The sequence below is a fragment of the Salvelinus sp. IW2-2015 genome, linkage group LG25 (assembly GCF_002910315.2).
Source record: "Salvelinus sp. IW2-2015 linkage group LG25, ASM291031v2, whole genome shotgun sequence".
Lineage (NCBI taxonomy): Eukaryota > Metazoa > Chordata > Actinopteri > Salmoniformes > Salmonidae > Salvelinus > Salvelinus sp. IW2-2015.
The window spans coordinates 9,980,203-10,002,651 of record NC_036865.1 but is presented as its reverse complement, the minus strand read 5'-3'; the positions used below and the strand labels follow the sequence as shown (position 1 = coordinate 10,002,651).

The window sequence follows — 22,449 nt, the reverse complement described above, 5'->3', positions numbered from 1 at the left end:
CAAACCACAGCATGCAGATTTTTTTAAATGACGTTTCTGTTATTTATTTTGAAGCTGGGCTGTGATTGCTCTGGCTGACTGGGCCTCCCATGAGGATTACTTATTTTGGGCTGATTGGCTGTTTAGGCTCAAGCGGTTGGAATCGGCTGTGTCATGGCTGTTATTTTAGGATCCTTCCAGCCCTCTTGACAGCTCTCCCATTGCTAGCAGAGGATTTCTATTTCTCTATGGAATATAGTGTGGGTGTGCGGTGCTCATCACAGAGGCTCATTTTTAGAAGCCTCACTGGGAACATAATGGCCAGCTCTCTCGTGGGCTGAAGTATTCCAACTTGAAGTTGAGACAAGTTCAGCCTCTATGGTGTCAATGACCAAGAAGAATCTGGTTTCAGACACTGAAGCTGTTAACCTTGGAGGTGCTTCTCCTGCAGCTGCAGCTAATGTACAGCAGTAGTCAAAGGGTTTGAATATATTTATCTGCCGAACCTAGCTCTAGTGTTGTTTAAAAAAAAAATCTACTGCAACTCATATTCTGCTGTGAGTACCCATCTGAAGTTTATATTATTTTGGTCCTTGGAGATCCCTTTTGGTTATACCTGACCCCTGACTGTCTCGTAGTCTTGCTCTGGTCCTAGGGCTCCAGCCTGTTCTTTTTCCGCCCAACCAGACAGGGTGGCATTGACACTGCTCAAAGCCTCTTCTCAAAATCCCATGTCAGACTGCATTAGTTATCTCCTGCCCTGATTGGCCCTACTTTTGCAGCCATGGCGCTGTCAAGGTCCTGGCTGTTACACTGTCACCTTGGACAGGGATAGGGGGAAGGGAAGTCCTCTACAGGGAGCTGTGGCAAAGCAGCACTGGCCACAGGATGGACATGATAGTTAAATTAATTTAAAACCACACTGCCATGGTATTGTCGCCTTGTTTTACATGGATAACATGGCTTTATTGAAGTCCTTATGAATCTGGTTAGTGCAGCAGGTAGCATAGTGGTTAGCCTAGCCTAGCGTTGGGCCAGTAACCGAAAGGTGGCTGGTTCGAATACCCAACCCGACAAGGGAAAAATCTGTTTGTGGTCTTGAGCAAAGCACTTAACCTTAATTTGCTCCAAGGGGCCATACTACTATGGCTGCCCCTGTAAACAACAKATTTCACTGCACCTATCCGGTGTAAGTGACAATAGAACATATACTCTCTGCCAAGCGGATGACCAATGTGATCTAATGCAATGTAGCTTCATCTCGTCATGTCTACCAGGCTGTAATCATGTCCATATGGCAGCAGGCCCCTCCGCTGAGCTAAACGCATTAACGCCTCGAGGCCAGCTAGCAGGGCAGGTGTTGTCCTGCTGTCTTGTTGCACCACTGTTGATCAACAGTGCCTCCTGTTGTTATACCTGCATAGGGTGGAAACAGGCAGATCTGTTTGCGTAACCCTTGACTGAATTATCTCTACATGGCAATTAACCTTCACCCCACCGATGGTTCAACTGGAGGTCTGTCTGCAGTAGGTACCCCATAAGAAAATGCTGGGCCCCACGTGCCTGTGAAATTAGACCACCATCTGTTTGGTTGGCATGACTGGTACACTGCTTGTTCTGAACAAAGCAAGAGTGCTGTCCGCTTTGTCAAAACTGGTCAGCCTTGTGTTCCAGTTGGCTGAACATGCATCTGCCGCAGTGTTTCTAAACCTAGCTTATTTGTTTCATTATCTGTGGAGGAGGATGATGGGCATTTTCTGTTATATCCCTCTGGTATATGTACTGGTATGCACACTCAGGCAAGCGTAACATACTATTGTAAAGTACTGACTGGCTATGGTGTATTTATTTATGCGGAGTCGTCTGCACATGACAAATTACACCATGCACATGTTAGTCACAAAGCAATGTTGATTTTATTGAGAGGGTGGCAACTGGTGAGTGTTAGGGCTATCCTTGGAAGCCCAGGCTTCTACTGTACTGTTCGAAAGCCTGGGGAAGATCTCCTTTCAGAAAGAAGATAAAAAGGGTTGGAGTACGGCATGGAGTCTAGATGGGAACTAGTGACGCATTGCCACTTATCAAGATTCCGCATGGATGGAGTTCCAAAGAGACTTCCAATACAAAACGAATACTACATAGGCTACTAAAACGTTGTCTGACACTGTAGGAAAAGAGAAAAAAAACAAATCACAAGGGAATGCCTCTACCACAGAACAAGGAGCCAGATGTTTCACCGGATGTATAAATCTGAAGCATATGGTTGGAATTTTCACACACGCTCTTTACGGATTAATCCCGGTTTCAACTGTACTGGGCTGATGTCAACGTTGTGAAGGGAGTGCCCCATGGTGGCGTTGGGGTTATGGTATGGGGAGGCATAAGCTACAGACAACGAACCCAATTGCATTTTTATCGTTGGCATTTTGGGGCCCATTGTCGTGCCATTCATCTGCCGCCATCACCTCATGTTTCAGCATGATAATGCACAGCCCCATGTCGCAAGGATCTGTACACAATTCCTGGACGCTGAAAATGTCCCAGTTCTTCCATGGCCTGCATACTCACCAGACATGTCACCCATTGAGCATGTTTGGGATGCTCTCGATCAACGTGTACGACCAAGTGTGCCAGTTCCCGCCAATATCCAACAACTTCGCACAGCCATTGAAGAAGAGTGGGACAAAATTCCACAGGTCACAATCAACAGCCTGCTCAACTCTATGCGATGTCGTGCTGCATGAGGCAAATGGTGGTCACACCAGATACTGACAGTTTTCTGATCCACAACCCTAACCTTTTAAAAGATATCTGTGGTCAATAGATGCATATGTATTTCCAGTCATGTGAAATCCATATATTAGGGCCTAATAAATGAATTTCAATTGACTCGGTCATAAGATACTGTGATACCCGGCAACCAGAATAACCATTCCTTTTAAAATAATAAGAATTTAAAAGCACTATGAAATACCTTATGCAGGGCCAGTCAAGCTGTGGCGATGTACTTTTTGCTGTGATAACTACAACCCTAAGTTGGATGGGGGGGGACAGAGGTGGAGCTAATACAATGCATCCAAATGAAGGCGTGGATAGTGTTTTTTTTTTTTTATTACGCCAGTGTCTAACTTGATACGTCTGTCCCTCTTTCTCGCAGTGGCTTCTTGATAACGCAGCACACAGTATCTAACAGGCTCTTTCAAGCACTCTGCATTATTCATAGGGCCAGAGAGAGCTCTGTGTACACTCTAAGGGGTTTTGCATGTCTGCACAAACTGCACTTGGTGCATTTGAGTGTGTGTGTGTGTGTGTCTTGATTTTGTTAGAGCTGATAGATTCCATCTCTGGCAAAGATGGTCAGGTAGAGAGGCTGAAAACAACAGCAGATGTAACAAACATCTTACATGTGAATGTAAGTAGGCTATTTAAGAACTAGGCTAGACTAAATGGAGTAGGCCTAGGTCTATTTCTGGCTTTGCTAATCTAAAAATAGAATTCATGAGCATTAGTTAACCTTGTCTATACTACGGAGTCTGACTGGATCCTTTAATACATATTCATTAAAGTGCAATTTAGTCCAGGATAAGACTTAATTTAGGTCAGTTAAACTGTCCATATTATAAAAATGTTTTTGTGAATAATCCATTGTACGCTATTCCCACTGACATGTCTGGAGCTCCATAAAGCAGTCTTTCCTGTGCCACTGCACTCATACAGTAATTATACAGTATCTCCACTGCTTGCTTTACGTTCATCACACATCCAGTAAATTAGAGGTTATTATGACACACCCCCAGTAGTGAATATTACAGTTCCCCTGGCCCCCCTCCCTGACTGACGCTCCAGCCACATCATCATGACATACAGTATCAGAGTCCCCCGGGTGCACCGGGCCGTAGAGATCCGTTATGCAACACGCCAGCGAGACGGAGGGAGGGCAGCAGAGGGCCCACTCCAACCCTCCCCTGACCTTTTTGACATTGAGAGACATGAGGACATCCTTGAACGCATGCGTGCATCTTGCATATTGTCACACTGGGGTCATCGCTGTTCATTTCATTGGCGTCTGTGGGGTCTGTTTCACGGATTGGAGGACGTTTGTTTTGTTCCTCTGCTGCAGGGTGTGCTGTTTGGGCCTAGTATCTGTCAGGGACTTCACCCTCCATGTGGGGTAAGTTATGTCATAAGGCATGTCATCAATATTGGAGGAAAAACAAAGTGATTTGTCCATAGCCCTAGAAGGGAGATGGGTAACTTCCTGACTATCAGCAGTCCCTCTGTTATTACAGCAGCTTTCCCAGAGGGTAGCAGTAGTTTGTTTTCATTTAAAATAATAGTCCTATTAACTTGCCATAAAGTTACACATTCTGTCCCAAGCAAGACTCTAGGAAATACGGTGTGCTCAGAGAAGCGCTGACACCAATTTAGACTTCATACACCGTAGACATTGTGGCGTATTTCATTKTGCCGTACGTCATCTTCAGAGTCTTGCCTCGCTACTGAACGGACAAGTGTAACAACGCAAGATGGCATTTATTTTTGGAATATTGCAAAATCATTCAAAAAAGGATAAATATGTTTTAGGTGATAATAAAACATGTTTTGTTACTTTTTCATCAACTTGTTTCTCTAACTTTATAGCAAGTCAAGCTGGCTTGCACTGCAGAACTAAAAATCTAGCCTAGGTTTAAGATGCCACTATAGCTAGTGACCTCCCCCTAATAATTGTCATAAAAAAACAAACGTCCTTAATCACATTAAACTTAAATGGGAGGCAACAGCCAGTGTGTATTTAACATTACTATTAAAATAGTACTCACTTATAGGAATGGGTAATTGTTTACAAGTTGCTAGCTATCCCATAAAGCCATCACCGAAAACCTGCAGAGTTTTGGTAACTTCCTGTTCTTCGACACTGGCTGGACTGAAGACGATGCTTAGTTTGGAACATTTGAAAGTATGCGGCGTCCGTCTCGCAATGGAGCCTTCAACCGCAAGGGGGTGTTGCGATTCCACTCCATTGTGGACGTCCCCATTTGAAATGCATGACATACGGCACAACGTAACATTATTGGTAATGTGAACGAGGCTTGACTCTGACTTACGGCCATGTAGAACTTCCTCATTATAAAGGGTTGCATTGAGCAAGGCTAAGGTGCAGTGTGTTTTACACAGCATTTTCTGTCTGATATTTTTAACGTCTCTCTGAAATGTCATGATCTCCACTGCTCCCAGGTCAGAATTCTGCAGTGGTTGCAGCTTAACCTCAGACTGAAGTCTAGCTGGATGAAACCGTTTGGAAGGAAGGGAGGAAAGGTGCAGGTTACAGGCTGTTGTAACGAGGACTTTGTCATGACCCTCTTTGAACCACATGACCCTCTGAATTCTTAGGATAGAGCCAAGCAACATCTGGTTTTACTCTGTATGAACAGGGAAGAGTTGTTTTTTCCTAAACAGTCTGAACTTTGAACCCCCATCCTGATAACTAACACATTATGATCTAGGCTTAATATTTTAAACTATTTTAGTTCTGTACACATCTGTGTACAATTGGAATGGATAGCAGAACTTTGTAGTCTTAACTTATTTTTATCTAACTGTTATTTTTATCTAACCTTTAACTAAGTCAGTTAAGAACAAATTCTTATTTACAGTGACTGCCTAGGGACAGTGGGTTAACTGCCTTGTTCAGGGGCAGAACGACAGATTTTGACCTTGTCATTTCAGGGATTCGATCTAGCAACCTTTCGGTTACTGGCCCAACGCTCTAACCACTAGGCCATCTAAAATTAGCCATCTAAAATCTTAATGTTTTCTACTTTAGTTTTTGAAGAACAATGTAAAATGCTGACGTTGTCTCTCCCCTGCGTGTGTGTTCCAGATATGGCCTAATGGGCAGATTGAAGAGGATCCTCCTGTGGGTGCTGGGAGTCTACATAACCATCCCCTTCATCGTCAAACTATGCCCCTCCATTCAGGCAAAACTAGTCTTTTTAAATTTTGGTAAGTATAGATATAGAAACCAGTAAGGCATGTTTTGTTCAATCTAGTTTGCATTGATTTAAGATTTTTTTTTTAATAAAACATTTATGAGACGAAATAAGCTTGCTTCATCAGTTAACTCTGGCCTCTGCGTGTTTCATTTGGTAGGTGGATACTTGTAGCTCATTTAGTAAGTGTGCATACTGCATACATAAGCAAGGGTGCATGTGCTAATGTGTGCACATGAGAGCCTGCTCATCAATTGAACCTGAAACCCAACACAGCACGAAACTCCAGACAGAGGCAGTTAAGAGGGTGTATATTCCATCTGCAAGCATGCAATACACAGCCTTCACCGCTCCCTCCATCTGATATGCAGTGTGTAACTGTAGTAGTTTCATGCATTATAGGCAGCAATGGGCAGGATTGCACCTAAAACATTGATTCAGTAGTACTGAGTGGTGTGTTGTGACCACATCTGATTCTAGTTACTTGGTTTCAACCAATCAACATCCAGTACTGGAACTACCCATTGTAAAACATGTAACCCCATCAGATTTGAACATGCTTTTCTGTCCCACTCAGTGACATCTGATTTTCTTTTGCGATCTTTTGAATGGTTTGCAGTGCAGCTAAAGACCCAAACGTCTTGTGGATGGCAGACAGTTAGAGGTTTTCTTTGTTTTCAGTGAGGAAGTGAAACAGTATATGTCTGTACAGGAAGTGGACGGTGACTTGTGACTGTCTCGTGTAACCTTATAGAGTGGAAAGTGGCAGAGCCCTGCTATTTCTAGAGCAGCTGTCCTGTGGATTTTAGCTGAGCGCTGCTGCTTTGTCAGTGATATCTTATTGTCTTAGCACATCTAACACAGCCTCTGTCTACCCTCTACCCAACCCCACCCCCTGCAGTGCGGCTGCCCTATTTCATTGACTTGAAAAGGCCACAAGACCATGGCTTGAACCACACCTTTAACTTCTACCTGCAGCCAGAGACTGGTGTCAACATTGGTGTATGGTAAGAAGACATGTGCACACACCAGCTGCTTGGCTAAGACTGTGTGGGATGGATCTCGTACTTTCTTTCTCGCTCTCTACTTTCACATATCAAGTCAATGATGACACAGGTGACAATAGGAAAAATAATAATACTCAATGAGTAGTAACCAGTAACAGGACACTTCAGGAAGAAATGATTTAGGACAATAATGAAATGGTGAGAAAGATACAAGTAGCAATGTTGCTGCTCTGGTTGGTCATTCCACTGGCTGTCCCTARGGGTGTGGCAGGAAGCTACATATTTTGCAGCTAATATGGCATAAAGGTTTTTTTGTTCCAGGAGATATTGGATTTTCTCCTTTTCTGTTTTCAAAGTATTTGTTTTAGATTCTGGGTAAGAAAATTGCCTGCATSTCTGTATAGTTCTCGCAGTGTAGGAGAAAATGCAGCTCTGTCTTGGCCTTTCTGAGGGCAGAGTGTGACGGTCAGTTTCTATTGCCAGGCCGTGCTCACTTAGTCTGTACGTAGTCAGTGTTTTTCTCCGTTTTCTATCAGTCYCGGTGGTAATATAGTCTGCCACCATGTACTGTCTGTTTAGYGCCAAATAGCATTGACGTTTACTTATATTTTTTGTGGTGTCTTTCCAATAGGTGAGCTTTTTATTTTTACTTRGTGATGATTTGGTTGGGACAGGTTTTCTGAGTGCTGTCCTGAGGCTTTGTTGGGTAGGTAGGGGTTAGTGAACTGAGCCAGCTGGCTGAGGACTCATTTCTATGGTCATCTCTTGGCTTTTYAGGGCTTTGTAATGGTATGAGTGGTGGTCACTTGTTTTTCTAAATGATAACATTTGGTGGCTCTTTTCTTGGATATTAATCAGAAGAGGGAATTGGCCTAATTCTGRTCTGCATGCGTTTGGAGTTGTTTRCTCTGTACTCTGAGGATGCTCTTACAGAATTCCTCATGCTGGGTTTCAGTTGGGGTGTTTGTCCCATTTGTCATTCTTGCTTTGTAAACAGACCCCACACTTCACTGCCATATAGTGKAATTGGTTCTATTATTGATTAGAATATTTTGACCCAGATGTTAATTGCTGTTTAATTTAATAGATTGTTCAATGGCATAGAAAGCCCTCCTTCCTTTCTTTCAGTTCATTCACGGCCAAGTTGAAGTTCCCTGTGGAGCACATTTTTTGTCGTGTGTGTGTGTGCGCGTTATGAGTGGAGTCTAGTAAAAAGGTATGTTGGTTWCCCTGACATCTGGACCTTTTCTMGAATATCATAATGTTTGTATTTTTGAGATGGACTCTCTGTGCCCAGGTTTGACACAACTGTTGCAGATGATCTAATTGTGGCTGTAGCCCCTCTTGTGGGGGACAGCGGCACCAGATCATCTGCATACAGGAGCCATTTTATTTCTGTGTCATTACGAGTGAGATCGGGGGCTGTTGATCGCTCAAGCTTTTTGATTTAACATGTTTATCATTTAGGGTATGCAAGGTATAAATATGGTTTGATCATTTGGTAGGAATCCAATTTGACTTTTGCTCAGGACATTACTGCACTTTCTCAGTGACCACAATCTGCTGTTCATGATGGCGTCTCTCGATCCGGCTCTCGTCTCTCTCATCAAATTGTATTTGTCACATGCGCTGAATACAACAGGTATAGATGGACCTTACGTGAAATGCTTACTTTCAAGCCCTTAACCAACAATGCAGTTCAAGAATAGAGTGAAGAAAATACGATTACATGACAATAACAAGGCTATATACAGCGAGTACCGGTACCAAGTCAATGTGCGGGGGTACAGGTTAGTCGAGGTAATTTCTCCATGTAGGTAGGGGTAAAGTGACTATGCATAGATAATAAACAGCGAGTAGCAGCAGTGTAAAAACCAAGGGGGGGGGTCAATGTAAATAGTCCGGGTGGCTGTTTGATTATTTGTTCAGCAGTCTTATGGTTTGGGGGTAGAAGCTGTTAAGGATTATTTTGTACCTAGCGCTCTGGTACCGCTTGCCGTGCGGTAGCAGAGAGGACAGTCTGACTCGGGTGACTGTAGTATTAAAACATTTTTTGGGCCCTCCTTCTGATGCCTAGTAGGTATATAGGTCCTAGATGGTAGGAAGCTTGGCCCCAGTGATGTGTTGGGCTGTACGCACTAACCTTTGTATTGCCTTACGGTTGGTTGGATGCAGAGCAGATGCCATACCAMGCGGTGATGCAACTGGTCAGGATGCTCTCAATGGTGCAGCTGTAGGACTTTTTGAGGATCTGGGGACCAATGCCACATTTTTTCAGTCTTCTGAGGGGGAAAAGGTGTTTTCGTGCCCTCTTCATGACTGTCTTGGTGTGCTTGGACCATGTTAGTTTGTTGTTGTGGACGCCAAGGAACTTGACGCTCTCGACCCGCTCGACTACAGCCCCGTCGACCTTAATGGAGTCGTGGTTGGTCACGCAGTCGTGGGTGAACAAGGAATACAGGAGGGGACTAAGCACGCATGCCTGAGGGTCCTCCTTGTTGAGGATCAGCGTGGCAGATGTGTTGTTATCTAACCTTACCACCTGGGGGTGGCCAGTCAGGAAGTACAGGATCCAGTTGCAGAGGGAGGTGTTTAGTCCCAGGGTCCTTAAACAGTGAGATTTGTGGGCACTATGGTGTTGAACGCTGAGCTGTAGTTAATGAACAGCAGTCTCACAGCTGATCCTTATGTCCAGGTGGGTAAGGGTAGTGTGGAGTGCAATAGAGACTGCATCATCTGTGGAAATGTTGGGGRGGTATGTGAATTGGAGTGGGTCTAGMGTGTCCTGGAGGATGCTGTTGATGTGAGCCATGACCAGCCTTTCAAAGGACTTCATGGTTACCGACGTGATTTCTACAGGGCGGTAATCATTTAGGCAGGTCACCTTCGCATTCTTGGGAACAGGGACTATGGTGGTCTGCTTGAAAATGTCAGTGAAGACACTTGCCAGTTGGTCTGTGCATGCTCTYAGTACATGCCCTGGTAATCCCTCTTGCCCCGCAACCTTGTAAATGTTGACCTGTTTCAATGTCTTACTCACATCAGCTACGGAAAGCGAGATCACACAKTCATCTGGAACAGCTGGTGCTCATGCATGCTTCAGTGTTGCTTGCCTCGAAGCGAGCATAAAAGGCATTTGGCTCGTCTGGTAGGCTCGTGTCACTGGGCAGTGGCTGGGTTTCCCTTTGTAGTCCATAATAGTTTGCAAGCCATGCCACATCTGACGAGCGTCAGAGGCGGTGTAGTAGGATTCAATCTTAGTCCTGTATTGATGCTTTGCCTGTTTGATGGTTCGTCTGAGGGTATAGCAGGATTTCTTATAAGTGTCAGGATTAGTGTCCCGCTCCTTGACAGTGGCAGCTCTAGCCTTTAGCTTGGTGCGGATGTTGCCTGTAATCCATGGCTTCTGMTTGGGATATGTACMTACGGTCACTGTGGGGACYACGTTTTCGATGCACTTATTGATGAAGCCGGTGACTGAGATGGTATACCCCTCAATGCCATTGGATGAATCACGGAACATATTCCAGTCTCTGCTAGCAAAGCAGTCCTTTAGCGTAGACTCCGCGTCATCTGACCACTTCCATATTGAGCGAGTCACTGGTACTTCCTGTTTAGTTTTTGCTTGTAAGCGGGAATCAGGTGGATAGAGTTATGGTCAGATTTTCCCAATGGAGGATTAGGGAGAGCTTTGTACACATCTCGGTGTGGAGTAAAGGTGGTCTAGAGTTATTTATTTTTTTTTTATGTTTTTTTTCTCCTCTGCTTGCACATGTAACATGCTGGTAGAAATTATGTCAAACGGATTTAAGTTTGCCTGCGTTAAAGTCCCTGGCCACTAGGAGCGCCACTTCTGGATGAGCATTTTCTTTTTTGCTCATGGCCTTAGACCGCACTCAACGAGCTGTATTAGTGCCAGCATCAGTTTGTGGTGGAAAATAAACGGCTACGAATAATATAGATGCGAAGTCTTGGTAGATAGTGTGGTGTACAGCTTATCATGAGATACTCTACCTCAGGTGAGAAATACCTTGAGACTTCTTTAATATTAGACATTSCGCACAGGCTGTTGACAAATAGACACACAACCCCGCCCTACCAGACGTAGCTGCTCTGTCCTGCCGATGCACGGAAAACCCAGCCAGCTCTATATTATCCGTGTTGTTGTTCAGACTCGACTCGGTGAAACATAAGATATTAGTTTTTCATGTCCAGTTGGTAGGATAGTTTCCACCGTAGATCATCCAGTTTTGTTTTCCAGTGATTGCGCATTGGCCAATAGAACCGATGGTAGTGGCGATTTTCTCACTSGCCTATGAATCCTCACAATGCACCCCGGCCTTCACTCCTTGTATCTCCGTCTTTTCTTCACGTGAATGATGGGGATTTGGGCCTGGTCTCCAGGAAGCAGTATATCCTTTGCGTTGGACTCTTCATCCAGTTCGAGGTGAGTAATCGTTGTTCTGATGTCCAGGCGCTCTTTTCGGTCATAAGAGACAGTAGGAAAATAAGTTAAAAACAATGCGAAAAAACAAACAAAATAGCACAGTTGGTTAGGAGCCCGTAAAACAGCAGCCATGCCCTCCGGCGCCATCTATTTATGCTCTCTGTCTCTCGCTCGCTCTCTATTCAATTTGCTTTATTGGCATAACGATATAATATACATATTGCCAAAGTGTAAGTTTGGAGATTAAGTGATTTACGATATTAACATTATTAAAATAATAATCATCAAGATTGTCAACGGCACAATCAGTAACATCAACAATAATAAAAGGTAAAAATAACCATACAAAGGCATAGAGGACATGTGCAGGTTGGTCTGTCAGACACTGTCCACTGTCTTATGGGGAAATGGCACTCTAATTGTTTTATTTTTGATATTTTGTCAGGAAATGCAGCTCTGTCTAGGGTTCTGTCTCTCCCTTGCGCGCTCTCTTGCGATCTCTCACACACAGCCCTCTAGCTGTCTCGGGGGTGTAATGAACTCCTCGGCTGGGAAAACAATAACGCACTGCCTCCTGGGGAAAAGGTGCAGTGTGTTTTGTGTGTGTGTGTCTGAGAATGATACAGAAGAGACTGGACCACAGGGGGGAGACCACCGCAGTCCCTGTGGATGTTTACCGGACGGAACTTGAGCAGACTAACTGGGGAACGTTGACTTTGGGAAAGGCATGTTGAGCCCAGAGGAGTTTAGCAGTGTGGGTTGTGGTAGATAAAGACTAAAGGCTGAGGTGATGATATGTAAATAGACAAGTCTCTGTTCAGGGCTATTCTCTTAGAACATGGGGGTTGTGTGTCCAGTTATGTAAAACATGTAGGCTACTCCAATCTGATAGTTCTTACAGRACAGTCTTTGTCCCCGGTTAGACTCAAGTACAGATTATACTAGCCTATATCAAACCAGTTTGTCCCACCCCACACCTCTTAGTCTATTGTGTACATTGCTTACAGCTTTCTCCTTGTCTATCACTGRTCCTGTTCCACCCAGGCACACAGTTCCAGACCAGATGTGGAAAGAGGCGCAGGGGAAGGACAGAGAGTGGTATGACAGTACCTTTAAATCCCCCTATCCAGTCATGCTGTARCTTCACGGCAACGCAGGGACAAGGTGATCATACATTTAGATTTAKAAAGCATTTTCATTGTACCATCTAAGTGTTACTCTGGTCCAGTACCCCCTGGCGTATACCCTTAACTCACATGACAACCTTCCGCCTTTTTAAATATGTATTTGTTGAAGCTGACTCACAACCTTGGAACTTGTACATATTAACACAATGCGCTCTTCAGAATGGCTGAGATATGTTGCTTCACCTTTCACCTGGTGTATAAACTTGTCCATCCTGTCTGTTTCAGAGGAGGGGACCATAGAGTTCAGCTCTACAAGGTGAGAGGATTTCATTGCAAACACACYAACTTGCTTCGCTTGTATCCCACCCATACTGTATCTAGCTATATTGAGTACTGACCAACAAACAGAATTCAATACATTTTGTGAATTGACCTGCTTTCAGTCTGATCTGGAGTTGAGATTTGATGCGTTTCCGCTTCCCCTCCCCAGGTCCTTAGTTTATTAGGCTACCACGTAGTCACATTTGATTACAGAGGTAAGTGGGGTTCTACTTCGAGCTGTTTCTAAGTTTATTAACAATCACAATATCCCTTTTAATAAGATAATCTGATCTTAGATCACCATTCATCCCGTCTTTCATACTTCTCTGGTTGTTCCAGGTTGGGGTGACTCAGACGGGAGTCCCTCTGAGGGAGGCATGACGTCAGATGCCCTGTTCCTCTACCAGTGGGTGAAGGAGAGGGTGGGGAGCAAACCCCTCAARGTCTGGGGCCACTCACTGGGGACAGGGTAGGAACACAGACATCTGTCTCTCCATCACATTCAGCTCAACATTTCACAAATAGATTTTGTGTAAAATTATAAACTCTTGTATGATTATGAACCAACAATTGGATGAACATATACTTTYGGTGAATGTGTTTGTACTGGTAAATCAGTCAATTTACAGAGTGGTAACTTTTAAATATTTATTTTTCAAATTTTCCAGGGTGGCCACTAACCTAGTCCGACGTCTGTGTGACAGAGGTAAGCATCTGCTCATTAAGGCTGTGACTTCCTACCTCCCAGGCTAAATACAGTTAATTCGGAAAGTATTCAGACCCCTTTTTTTCCGCATTTTGTTACGTTACAGCCTTATTCTAAAATGGATGAAATAATTCCCCCCCCCTCATCTACACACAATACCCCATAATGACAAAGCGAAAACAGGTTTTTAGAATTCTTTGCAAATGTATTCAATAAAAAAAGCACCTTATTTACAAAAGTATTCAGACCCTTTGCTATGAGACTCAAAATTGAGCTGGTGCATCCTCTTTCCATTGATGTTCCATTGATGTTTCTAAAACTTGATTGGAGTCCACCTGTGGTAAATTCAATTGGTTGGACCTGATTTGGAAAGGTACACACCTGTCTATATAAGGTCCCACATTTTGACAGTGCATGTCAGAGCAAAAAGAAAGCCATGAGGTCGACGGAATTGTCAGTAGASCTCTGAGACAGGATTGTGTCGAGCACAGATCTGGGGAAGGGTACCAAAAATTTCTGCAGRATTGAAGGTCCCCAAGAACACATTAGCCTCCATCATTCTTAAATGGAAGAAGTTTGCAACCACTAAGACTCTTCCTAGAGCTGGCTGCCTGGCCAAACTGAGRAATCAGGGGAGACTGGTCAGAGAGGTGATGTTCACTCTGACAACTCCAGAGTTCCTCTGGAGATGGGAGACCCTTCCAGAAGGACAACCATCTCTGCAGCACTCCACCAATCAGGCCTTCATGGTTGAGTGGCTAAACGCAAGCCACTCTTCAGTAAAAGGCTCATGGAAGCCCGCTTGGAGTTTGCCAAAAGGCACCTAAAGGACTCTCAGACCATAAGAAACAAGATTCTCTGGTCTGATAAAACCAAGTTTGAACTCTTTAGCCTGAATGCCAAGTGTCACATCTGGAGGAAACCTGGCACCATCCCAATGGTGAAGCATGGTGTTGGTGGTGGCAGCATCATGCTGTGGGGATGTTTTTCAGCAGCAGGGACTMGGAGACTAGTCAGGATTGAGGGAAAGATGAACGGAGCAAAGTACAGAGTTTCTAGATGAAAACCTGCTCCAGAGTGCTCAGGTCCTCAGACTGAGGGGAAGGTGCACCTTTCAACAGGACAACGTCCCTAAYCACGCAGCRAAGACAATGCAGGAGTGGCTTCMGGACAAGTCTCAATGTCKTTGAGTGGCCCAGCCAMYMTCCGGARTTGAACCCGATCGAWCATCTCTGGAGAGGTCTGAAAATAGTTGTGCAGTGACGCTCCCCATRCAACCTGACAGAGCTTGAGGATCTACAGAGAAGAATGGGAGAAACTCCCCAAATACCGCTGTGCCAAGCTTGTAGCGTCATACCCAAGAAGACTCAAGGCTGTAATTGCTGCCAAAGGTGCTTCATGTGTTGCTGCCATGCTATGTTGTCTTAGGTCTCTCTTTATGTTGTGTTGTCTCTTGTCATGTGTGTTTTTGTACTATATTTTATTTGGTATTTTTAATCCCAGCACCCGTCCCCACAGGAGGCCTTTTGCATTTTGGTAGGCCGTCATTGTAAATAAGAATAAGTTCTTAACTGACTTGCCTAGTTAAATAAAATCAATATAAAATAAAGTACTGAGTAAAGGGTCTGAATACCTATGTAAATGTGATATTTCAGTTATTTTTATTCGATACATTTGCAAAAATTTCTAAACTAGTTTTTTCTTTGTCATTATGGGGTATTGTGTAGATTGATGAGGAAAAAATACAATTTAATCAATTTTAGAATAAGGCTATAACGTAACAAAATGTGTAAAAAGTCAAGAGGTCTGAATACTTTCCGAATGCACTGTATATACTTGATTTATGTAGCCTTTAGTGAGGTGCTGCGTGTATCACGCAACAAAATGTTTTAGATAAACAAGTCACACATTTTTAGAGTTTAAATAAAGTGGCCTTAGAATTYAGGTGTTATATGGGTTGTTCCATGAAATGAGTTCCTTTTGCACTTTAAGTAGAAATTGTGCACAAATATCTATTTTTAAGTTTGTTATATTAAATGAAGTGCCCTTTTAAGATGGACCACATTTTAAAATGCAATAAATCAGATATTGTATTTGAAATGTTATTAGTGATTCATAAAAAATATAACTACTCCCTAATTAAAAAATGTATTAACTTCAAGAGACATTGAACATCTAACAGTCAAATCACAGTGTAAAATCAGGTGAGCTGGTTCTACTCTTTTTGGCCATTTTCTGGTGTTTTGTGGTATAAAAATTATCAGGTTGAGCATAACTCGTCAACCCTGCTACCCATAGATGGACAAGCTGGAAATGTTTGAACAATTAAGAAGAAAAAAATATATATATATATATGTTACGCTTGCATTCAATTACCCCTCCCTGCACACAACAAGCTTCCATTCCCCCTGCCACAAGTGGATTCATTGCTGATTTAAAAGATGAAGTCTTCAACACTTACTTTATTTGGCACTTAATAGGCATTTACTATAGTCTTTTCTTTTTTTCTCTTGAAATGGGGGGGGGGGGTTATTTAGTTGAACATGTGCTCTTTATGACTGTTAAAATAAGGTCAAATAAAATTCACCAAGTTACACTATTCAGTTACACTATTCAAAAGGTCCCTAATTGGTGGAACGATCCATATACCTGTGCCATTGTTTTGTTTAAATGAAGTGGGTCAACTTACCCTCTTGTGTTGGGTACTTGGAGAGCCTGATTTGGAGTCCAGGGAGGGATTCTGAAAAGTTTGACAAAAATATTTTGCCAACATTTATGTAACGTTAAGTTTGAGGGGCACATGCTTGGGTCCACCGTGGACTTTTACAAGCATTCCTCACCCAATGGCCTGTACAGGTTGAATGCTCAAATAGTAGTATTATGAGGCTTCATCCCATTTTCAAATATAGTCGATCACTAGTCAGATCATAGCAAGTGAGAAACATTAACTCAGACTTGGTATTGTGTACTACCGGAGGAACTAACTCATTGGCTGTTGACCTTAACACACCAGACACAAGGCMCCTCTTCCAGTGGTAGTTCAAGTGTCCACTGCTTAAATTTTTCACACCCATCTGACTGAGTTACAGGGTCACAGAAAGTGGCTAGTTGTGACTGCTTTATTCAAGGAAGTGAATGTCTGAAGGAAGTGAATTCAAGGCAACTTATTGCTACATCTTAGATACGTATGGTTATGTTTCATGAAGGTTGGTTTGATTWGAATGACTTTCTATTTTCTAGGGACGCCCCCAAACTCCTTAGTCTTGGAATCTCCATTCACCAACATCCGAGAGGAGGCCAAGAGCCACCCCTTCTCTATGGCAAGCATTTCCTCTTAATCCCTTGACTACATGTTGAGTCTTATTTAATTATATTTMATGTAATGTTTTTTATTTTATTAGCTACTGTCTGTGTCATTGCTTCTTCTAGGTCTACCGGTACCTTCCAGGCTTTGAATGGTTCTTTTTAGATACCATATCAGCAAACGACATTCGATTTGCCAGTGACGAAAAGTAGGTTGATCTTGATTCCTTCCAGACCATTTAGTTTAATGTTAGATTTAAAGCCGTGTGTCACGTCACTTGTTCCTGCTCATATGTTTTCAAACTGGTGTCTTCATACAAACGGCTTGTTGCGTCAATAAGTTCTCTCTGACACACAACCATTCATCAAGAGCTCYAACCCTTGTATCAAATGTTATATCAACAGATTAACAGACTGCYTGTTTGCATGTTAAAGAGCAGAGGCATAGTCTGAACCTGGCCGACCCAGGCTCTGTCCATGCCTTTTCTCCATGTCCTTTGGAATGTGCTGAGGGGACTAACTCAGGGAAGGTCAGACTTGTATTATAGGTGGCCTACAGAGGACATTCKTCTATGTCAAGACTTCCTTTGTGCTGTACTTTCTCGTGGAGTTGCCAAGCACTAGTATAGTATAAGAACCATAGGGCCATTAACCATTAACATACGACCAACCATGCATATTCAGACACTCCAAGATCTTCAGAGACTTGACTGTAATTTGAGCTTGTTTCTTCTCTTTTGTAGTGTGGACCACATATCCTGTCCATTGCTTATCCTTCATGCCGAGGATGACTCAGTCGTGCCCTTTCATCTAGGGAAGAAGGTATCCTTTTTAGTTTGGGCTTCATTAAAGTCAGCCACATCATCACGACCTCGTACAGCCTTCATCTGGTCCTCCTTTTTCAAAGGACACAGGAAGCTATTTGATCTACTAAAAAAAACAAAGTTAATTTCATAGATTTAATACAGGTCATTAATAATCAGCTGTCGTCTTGAAAAAGACTTGCTCGTTACTGTTCAAATTTCTATCACTTGAATGAGCTAAAATGTATAGTGTTTTTTTTTTATGATCTCTTTAAAATGCCCCAAATTTAAGATTTAAAAAAAATCTAATTCTGAAAATGAATTCTGTCTATGCCAATGCCGGTATTCATTTCAACGTAGTTAAGTGGGAACCTCGGACCAATTAAACTTGAATAATGACTAGTTTTATTTAAAGGGATAGTTCGGGATTTTTTGTAGACTATCTACTTTCCCAAAGTCAGATGTACTCTTGGATAGCATTTTTATGTCGCTGCGTCCAGTATGAATGAAGTTGGAGGTAGTTTTGCGAGCCAATGCTAACTAACTTTAGCACAATGACTGCGTGCTAGCTGTTCCCATAGACTTCCAGTCATTGCGCTAATGCTAGTTGGCAACCTCCGGGTATCCACAAGTTCATCTGACTCTGGGGAAGTTGATAAAGGACCATTGCCAAAATCCCAAGCTATTCTGAGATTTTAGTTGAGCTACTGTATTATAGCAGTGAAGGAACACACAGAAATAGAATTCATTTAAAAAAAAAAATATTTTATTACTATTCTGTTTTTAATTAATTGGTCATCTTTTTCATTGGCTTCTAAAAAATAAATATGAACCTCTCAAATGTTCATCACCACTGCAGACCTCTGTAACACTCTATAGCACAGAAGTCATAGTTCAGAGCAGGGCCAGGTCTATATTTGCTGTTCTTTTAACTTGGACTGAACACAATCCTCCCATAACTCCATTGTGTTTATCTCCTTCCCCCTCCTCCCAGCTGTACAACATTGCTTCCCAGTCCAAGAGCCTGAGTGGACACAAGCTTCAGTTCATCCCCTTTCCTGTCTCTCTGGCTTACAAGCACAAGTTCATCTACAGGAGTCCTGAGCTGCCACACATACTCAGGTACAGCAGCTAGACCAGCTGCGCACATATACACAGTAGCAAGGAGTATCTCACTGTTGACAATTTGTGTCTTGACCTTAGGCCAACTGAGCAGAAATGATTAAATGTAGGCAATTAGTTGTACAGTAGGTGTCTACATTCTTGGCTGCCTTTGTACTGAGTTGTGCTAAACGTATTTCTGTTTGATTTTATTTGTCTTCCAGTGACTTCCTTGGCACGACTCATCCCCATGCATAACCGACAAGAACATTTCCACCTGTCCATTGTTTCCTCTTACACCACACACACACACACACACACACACACACACACACACACACACGCGCATGCACACACACACACAAACTCTTTCACTGTATGCTTTATGGTTGGTGTACATATCTCATAAAACATTGAAATGTACACGCATGGACTGAAGAAGATGCATCCATTCCTTTATTTAGCATTCCTTTGACACCAAAAATTCCTGCAAGACATAAACGGAACACTGGCAAAGAGCGAGGGATGGACAACTGGCTTGGCTTGTTGTCAAGGTTACACAAACCAAGAGGATGGCTTGAGCACAAAGATGAAATATGCACGCATTTTAAGGAGCCAAGACAAACATCATGGAGTGGGAAGAACAGTGGATTGAGCAGGGAAGCAGTGTTTTTAATTGCACAATGTTTGGGGAATAGACATTCATACACAGGGRGAGGAAGGAGAAAGTTTTTCGTTTTACAACTCATCTGCAGCACAGAGCAAGTTCTGTCAATACCAGTCCAGTTTATTTTCCCAATTTTATTTTTGTTACATTACAGATCATGATTTAAGTGCATCTATTATTATATTTGACTGATCTCAGATGAGAAGTTTTGGACTCTAGCTTTTCTCTATTTAAGGAAATATATAACTTGAATTAAATATTATACATTTTACCTAACATTATTGGTTTTGGGCTTGTCAGTCTCATTATTTTCCACCTTAAAGAGAAGACTAGTCATGTTATTTTAGAACCCCTTAGGACACTTCAGGGCAAGCTCATGAATTTTAAGATTTCAGGGAGGAAATTAACTGAAGAGCTAAGGTTTAAGAAATATTATTTCCACTTTCCAATTATAGCCTACCTCAAAGCAAAAATACCATATTAATGATTCGGTGCATAGTAAAGTGTTTACCTAAACTGAGAAGACCTAATGGAAATTTTAATTCCAAATCTCTTAGTGCTAAAACACAATCACCCAGTTAGTGGTTATTCCTGTTCAATCTTAGAAAGTGGTGTGTGAGTGACGGTGCATATTCCATTGGTGTGGTCAGAGGAAGACTAAAGACCATTTTTTTATGTTCTCTTCGGCTTGATAGCAATTGACCGGTGGTACCAAAATGTAGGATGGAGCCAGAGAGGAGTGTGGCTGGGCAGCACCTGCAGTCTGGGAATGTCAGTGTGCCCACCCATCCAATGCACTTAACACTGCTGAGTAAACAGTAAATTACCCCAAAGTTACTTTTTGCACATCAGTGTCCTACTAGTTGATGCTGACTGGTTTTTCTTCAATTAGGGCTACCCCACACTGGTAATGCTTGTTTGTAATTTATTGACCAAAGTACACGGTTTCTGTTATTTTCTATTGGCTGTTCTARACTTTTTCAAATTGTATACACGGTATAACATTTTGTTATTTAATGAATGGTGAGTGGCCAGTTCTCTATTTTGGTGGTCATTTTCCCCTCTGGATATGATGTTGAAATGTAACAGTTTTCACCAGCTATTTCTCAGTCTCTGCACTAAAGCAACACGATGGATGGTATGGCCACCAGGTCATCCAAAACGAGTTATCTCTTGTGGGGAATTCAATGCATAGTATGAAATGCATCAGGTTAGGAAGGTGCCCTCAGATTGTCAGGTTACTGTCTGTACTTAAGTTCTTTAATCACACAATGTAAGAGGGTAAAGGCAGCAATACAGGGTTAATGGTCAGCTGTTCTATAGCTTTGGAATGGAAAGTGGACACTGGATAAATATCCTCTTCAATTTAGAAATCAGATGTATTTATATATGCATGTACAAGTGGATGAGTATTGTTAGATGGAGAGACTGTAGGCATTTCCCAGTTAAGACTGAACATGTATAATGATTCTCAGATGACAACTTTAAGCTGCGAAGCAATCTGATAAAAATTAAAACATTTTGTACAGGTATGTGTGCTTTTCAGAGATGCAATTTCCAACGGAGGGCATCTTTTGAATCACCTACTCAAGTGGAGTCATTGTGGAGGAAGGACATGGTTGAATTAGCAGGGTAGACTTGTCATTTACACGCAATAAGCAGACTTCACCTCCAAGACTGTGTGGCTGCAGTGCAGTAGAGCTCTCATCTTGATTAACCAAACCAGGCTCTTTGAGTCAACTTCTGAGCCCTTTTCATACACTGATATCTAACTTTAATGTGACAAGTGAAGTTTGCTTGTATTGCTTCTTGTCAATGAAGGGGCCTTAGCATATTGTGCTTGACCTTTTCCAGTAATGTACATGGTGTCTGCTGCCCTTTGCAATATATCTCATTCTCGCTGTGTGTAGAAACGAGTGACTCAGTAAGACATGTGGGCTGGTAGATTGAATATACCTCACAAGAGTTGGGTTAAGAAGTGTAACAACTCATGTTGGAGCCTGCATAGTCAACATTTATCTTTTTTGTCTATAGTTCAAAATATCTTGATTTTCTTTAACTTTTTTTGGTATCTACTATACCGGACTGGACATACAAAGAATTATGTACATATGCTTGTTAAGTAATTGAATTAAAAATATGAAGTGGATTACTTTGTACCTCTACTCATCTAATTCCTTCCTTGGACTCAAATGACCTTAATGTCACAAAGCTAAAATCCTAAATTGCTACATCCATGATTTGACTGAGATTAATGATCTACTCAAATCAATTGGTATAGAATTTACACCTCATGAGCTTAGTTCAACTGTGCTTAGTTCAACTGTCATACCCCAATGTTAAACACACTGTATTGCCTCAACATGGTTAAAACTATCATTTTGATATCGTGAATGATCAGTTCTTGCATCTAAATCTCAGCTAATGAATTTGAGCGGTTACATTTCTCTAAAAAGCTCAGGGATGGGCCTACAGAAACAAAGGCAAGGTGATGCTTTGTTTCAAATAACGATTCTAGCTTTAAATACTTTGTTTTGAGGATGGTATTGGGATCTGAGTATCTGGATCAAATGGCAATATCACATGGGCTGTCTGTAAATGGAGCCCAACTATTTTTTCCCCACTAATTGGTATTTTGGCTGATCTGATTGGTCAAGACCAATTAGTGAAAAAAAGATCAGAATTGGGCTGCCTGTGTAGATGCAGTCTTTAAAAACATACTGAAGGTTAAACAGTCATGCTGTAGTTGTGATAGTCCCCACAAATCAGAAGCAGGCTTGGTGAGAGGGTGTGGGAGTAAGAACACTCCTGTTGGACCAGTTTAAGAAGCAAGCCAGYATGCAGAGGGGTGGAAAGACATGGCAGACCACAACAGGCTGCCACTGCAGTTRGACCATTTACCTGTGGTTCCCTATACTCGAATGTAGAATGATATTCTCACACACTAATCACAAATAAAACATTTAATAATATGAACATGATTGCAGTGACAAGTGAT

At 42.3% G+C, this 22,449-nt stretch overlaps 1 protein-coding gene across 1 annotated transcript; it reads left to right on the top strand.

Moving 5' to 3' along the window:
• Positions 1 to 3,872: 3,872 nt before the first annotated feature.
• Positions 3,873 to 19,727, top strand: abhd12 (abhydrolase domain containing 12, lysophospholipase). The gene is given in 13 exon segments (XM_023970198.2): positions 3,873 to 4,150; positions 5,861 to 5,982; positions 6,871 to 6,976; positions 12,468 to 12,587; positions 12,836 to 12,866; positions 13,041 to 13,086; positions 13,211 to 13,340; positions 13,540 to 13,577; positions 16,818 to 16,897; positions 17,007 to 17,089; positions 17,624 to 17,702; positions 18,678 to 18,805; positions 19,009 to 19,727. Coding segments are annotated over 13 exon segments (1,260 nt in total). The 5' UTR covers positions 3,873 to 3,887; the 3' UTR covers positions 19,043 to 19,727.
• The last annotated feature ends 2,722 nt before the right edge of the window (positions 19,728 to 22,449 follow it).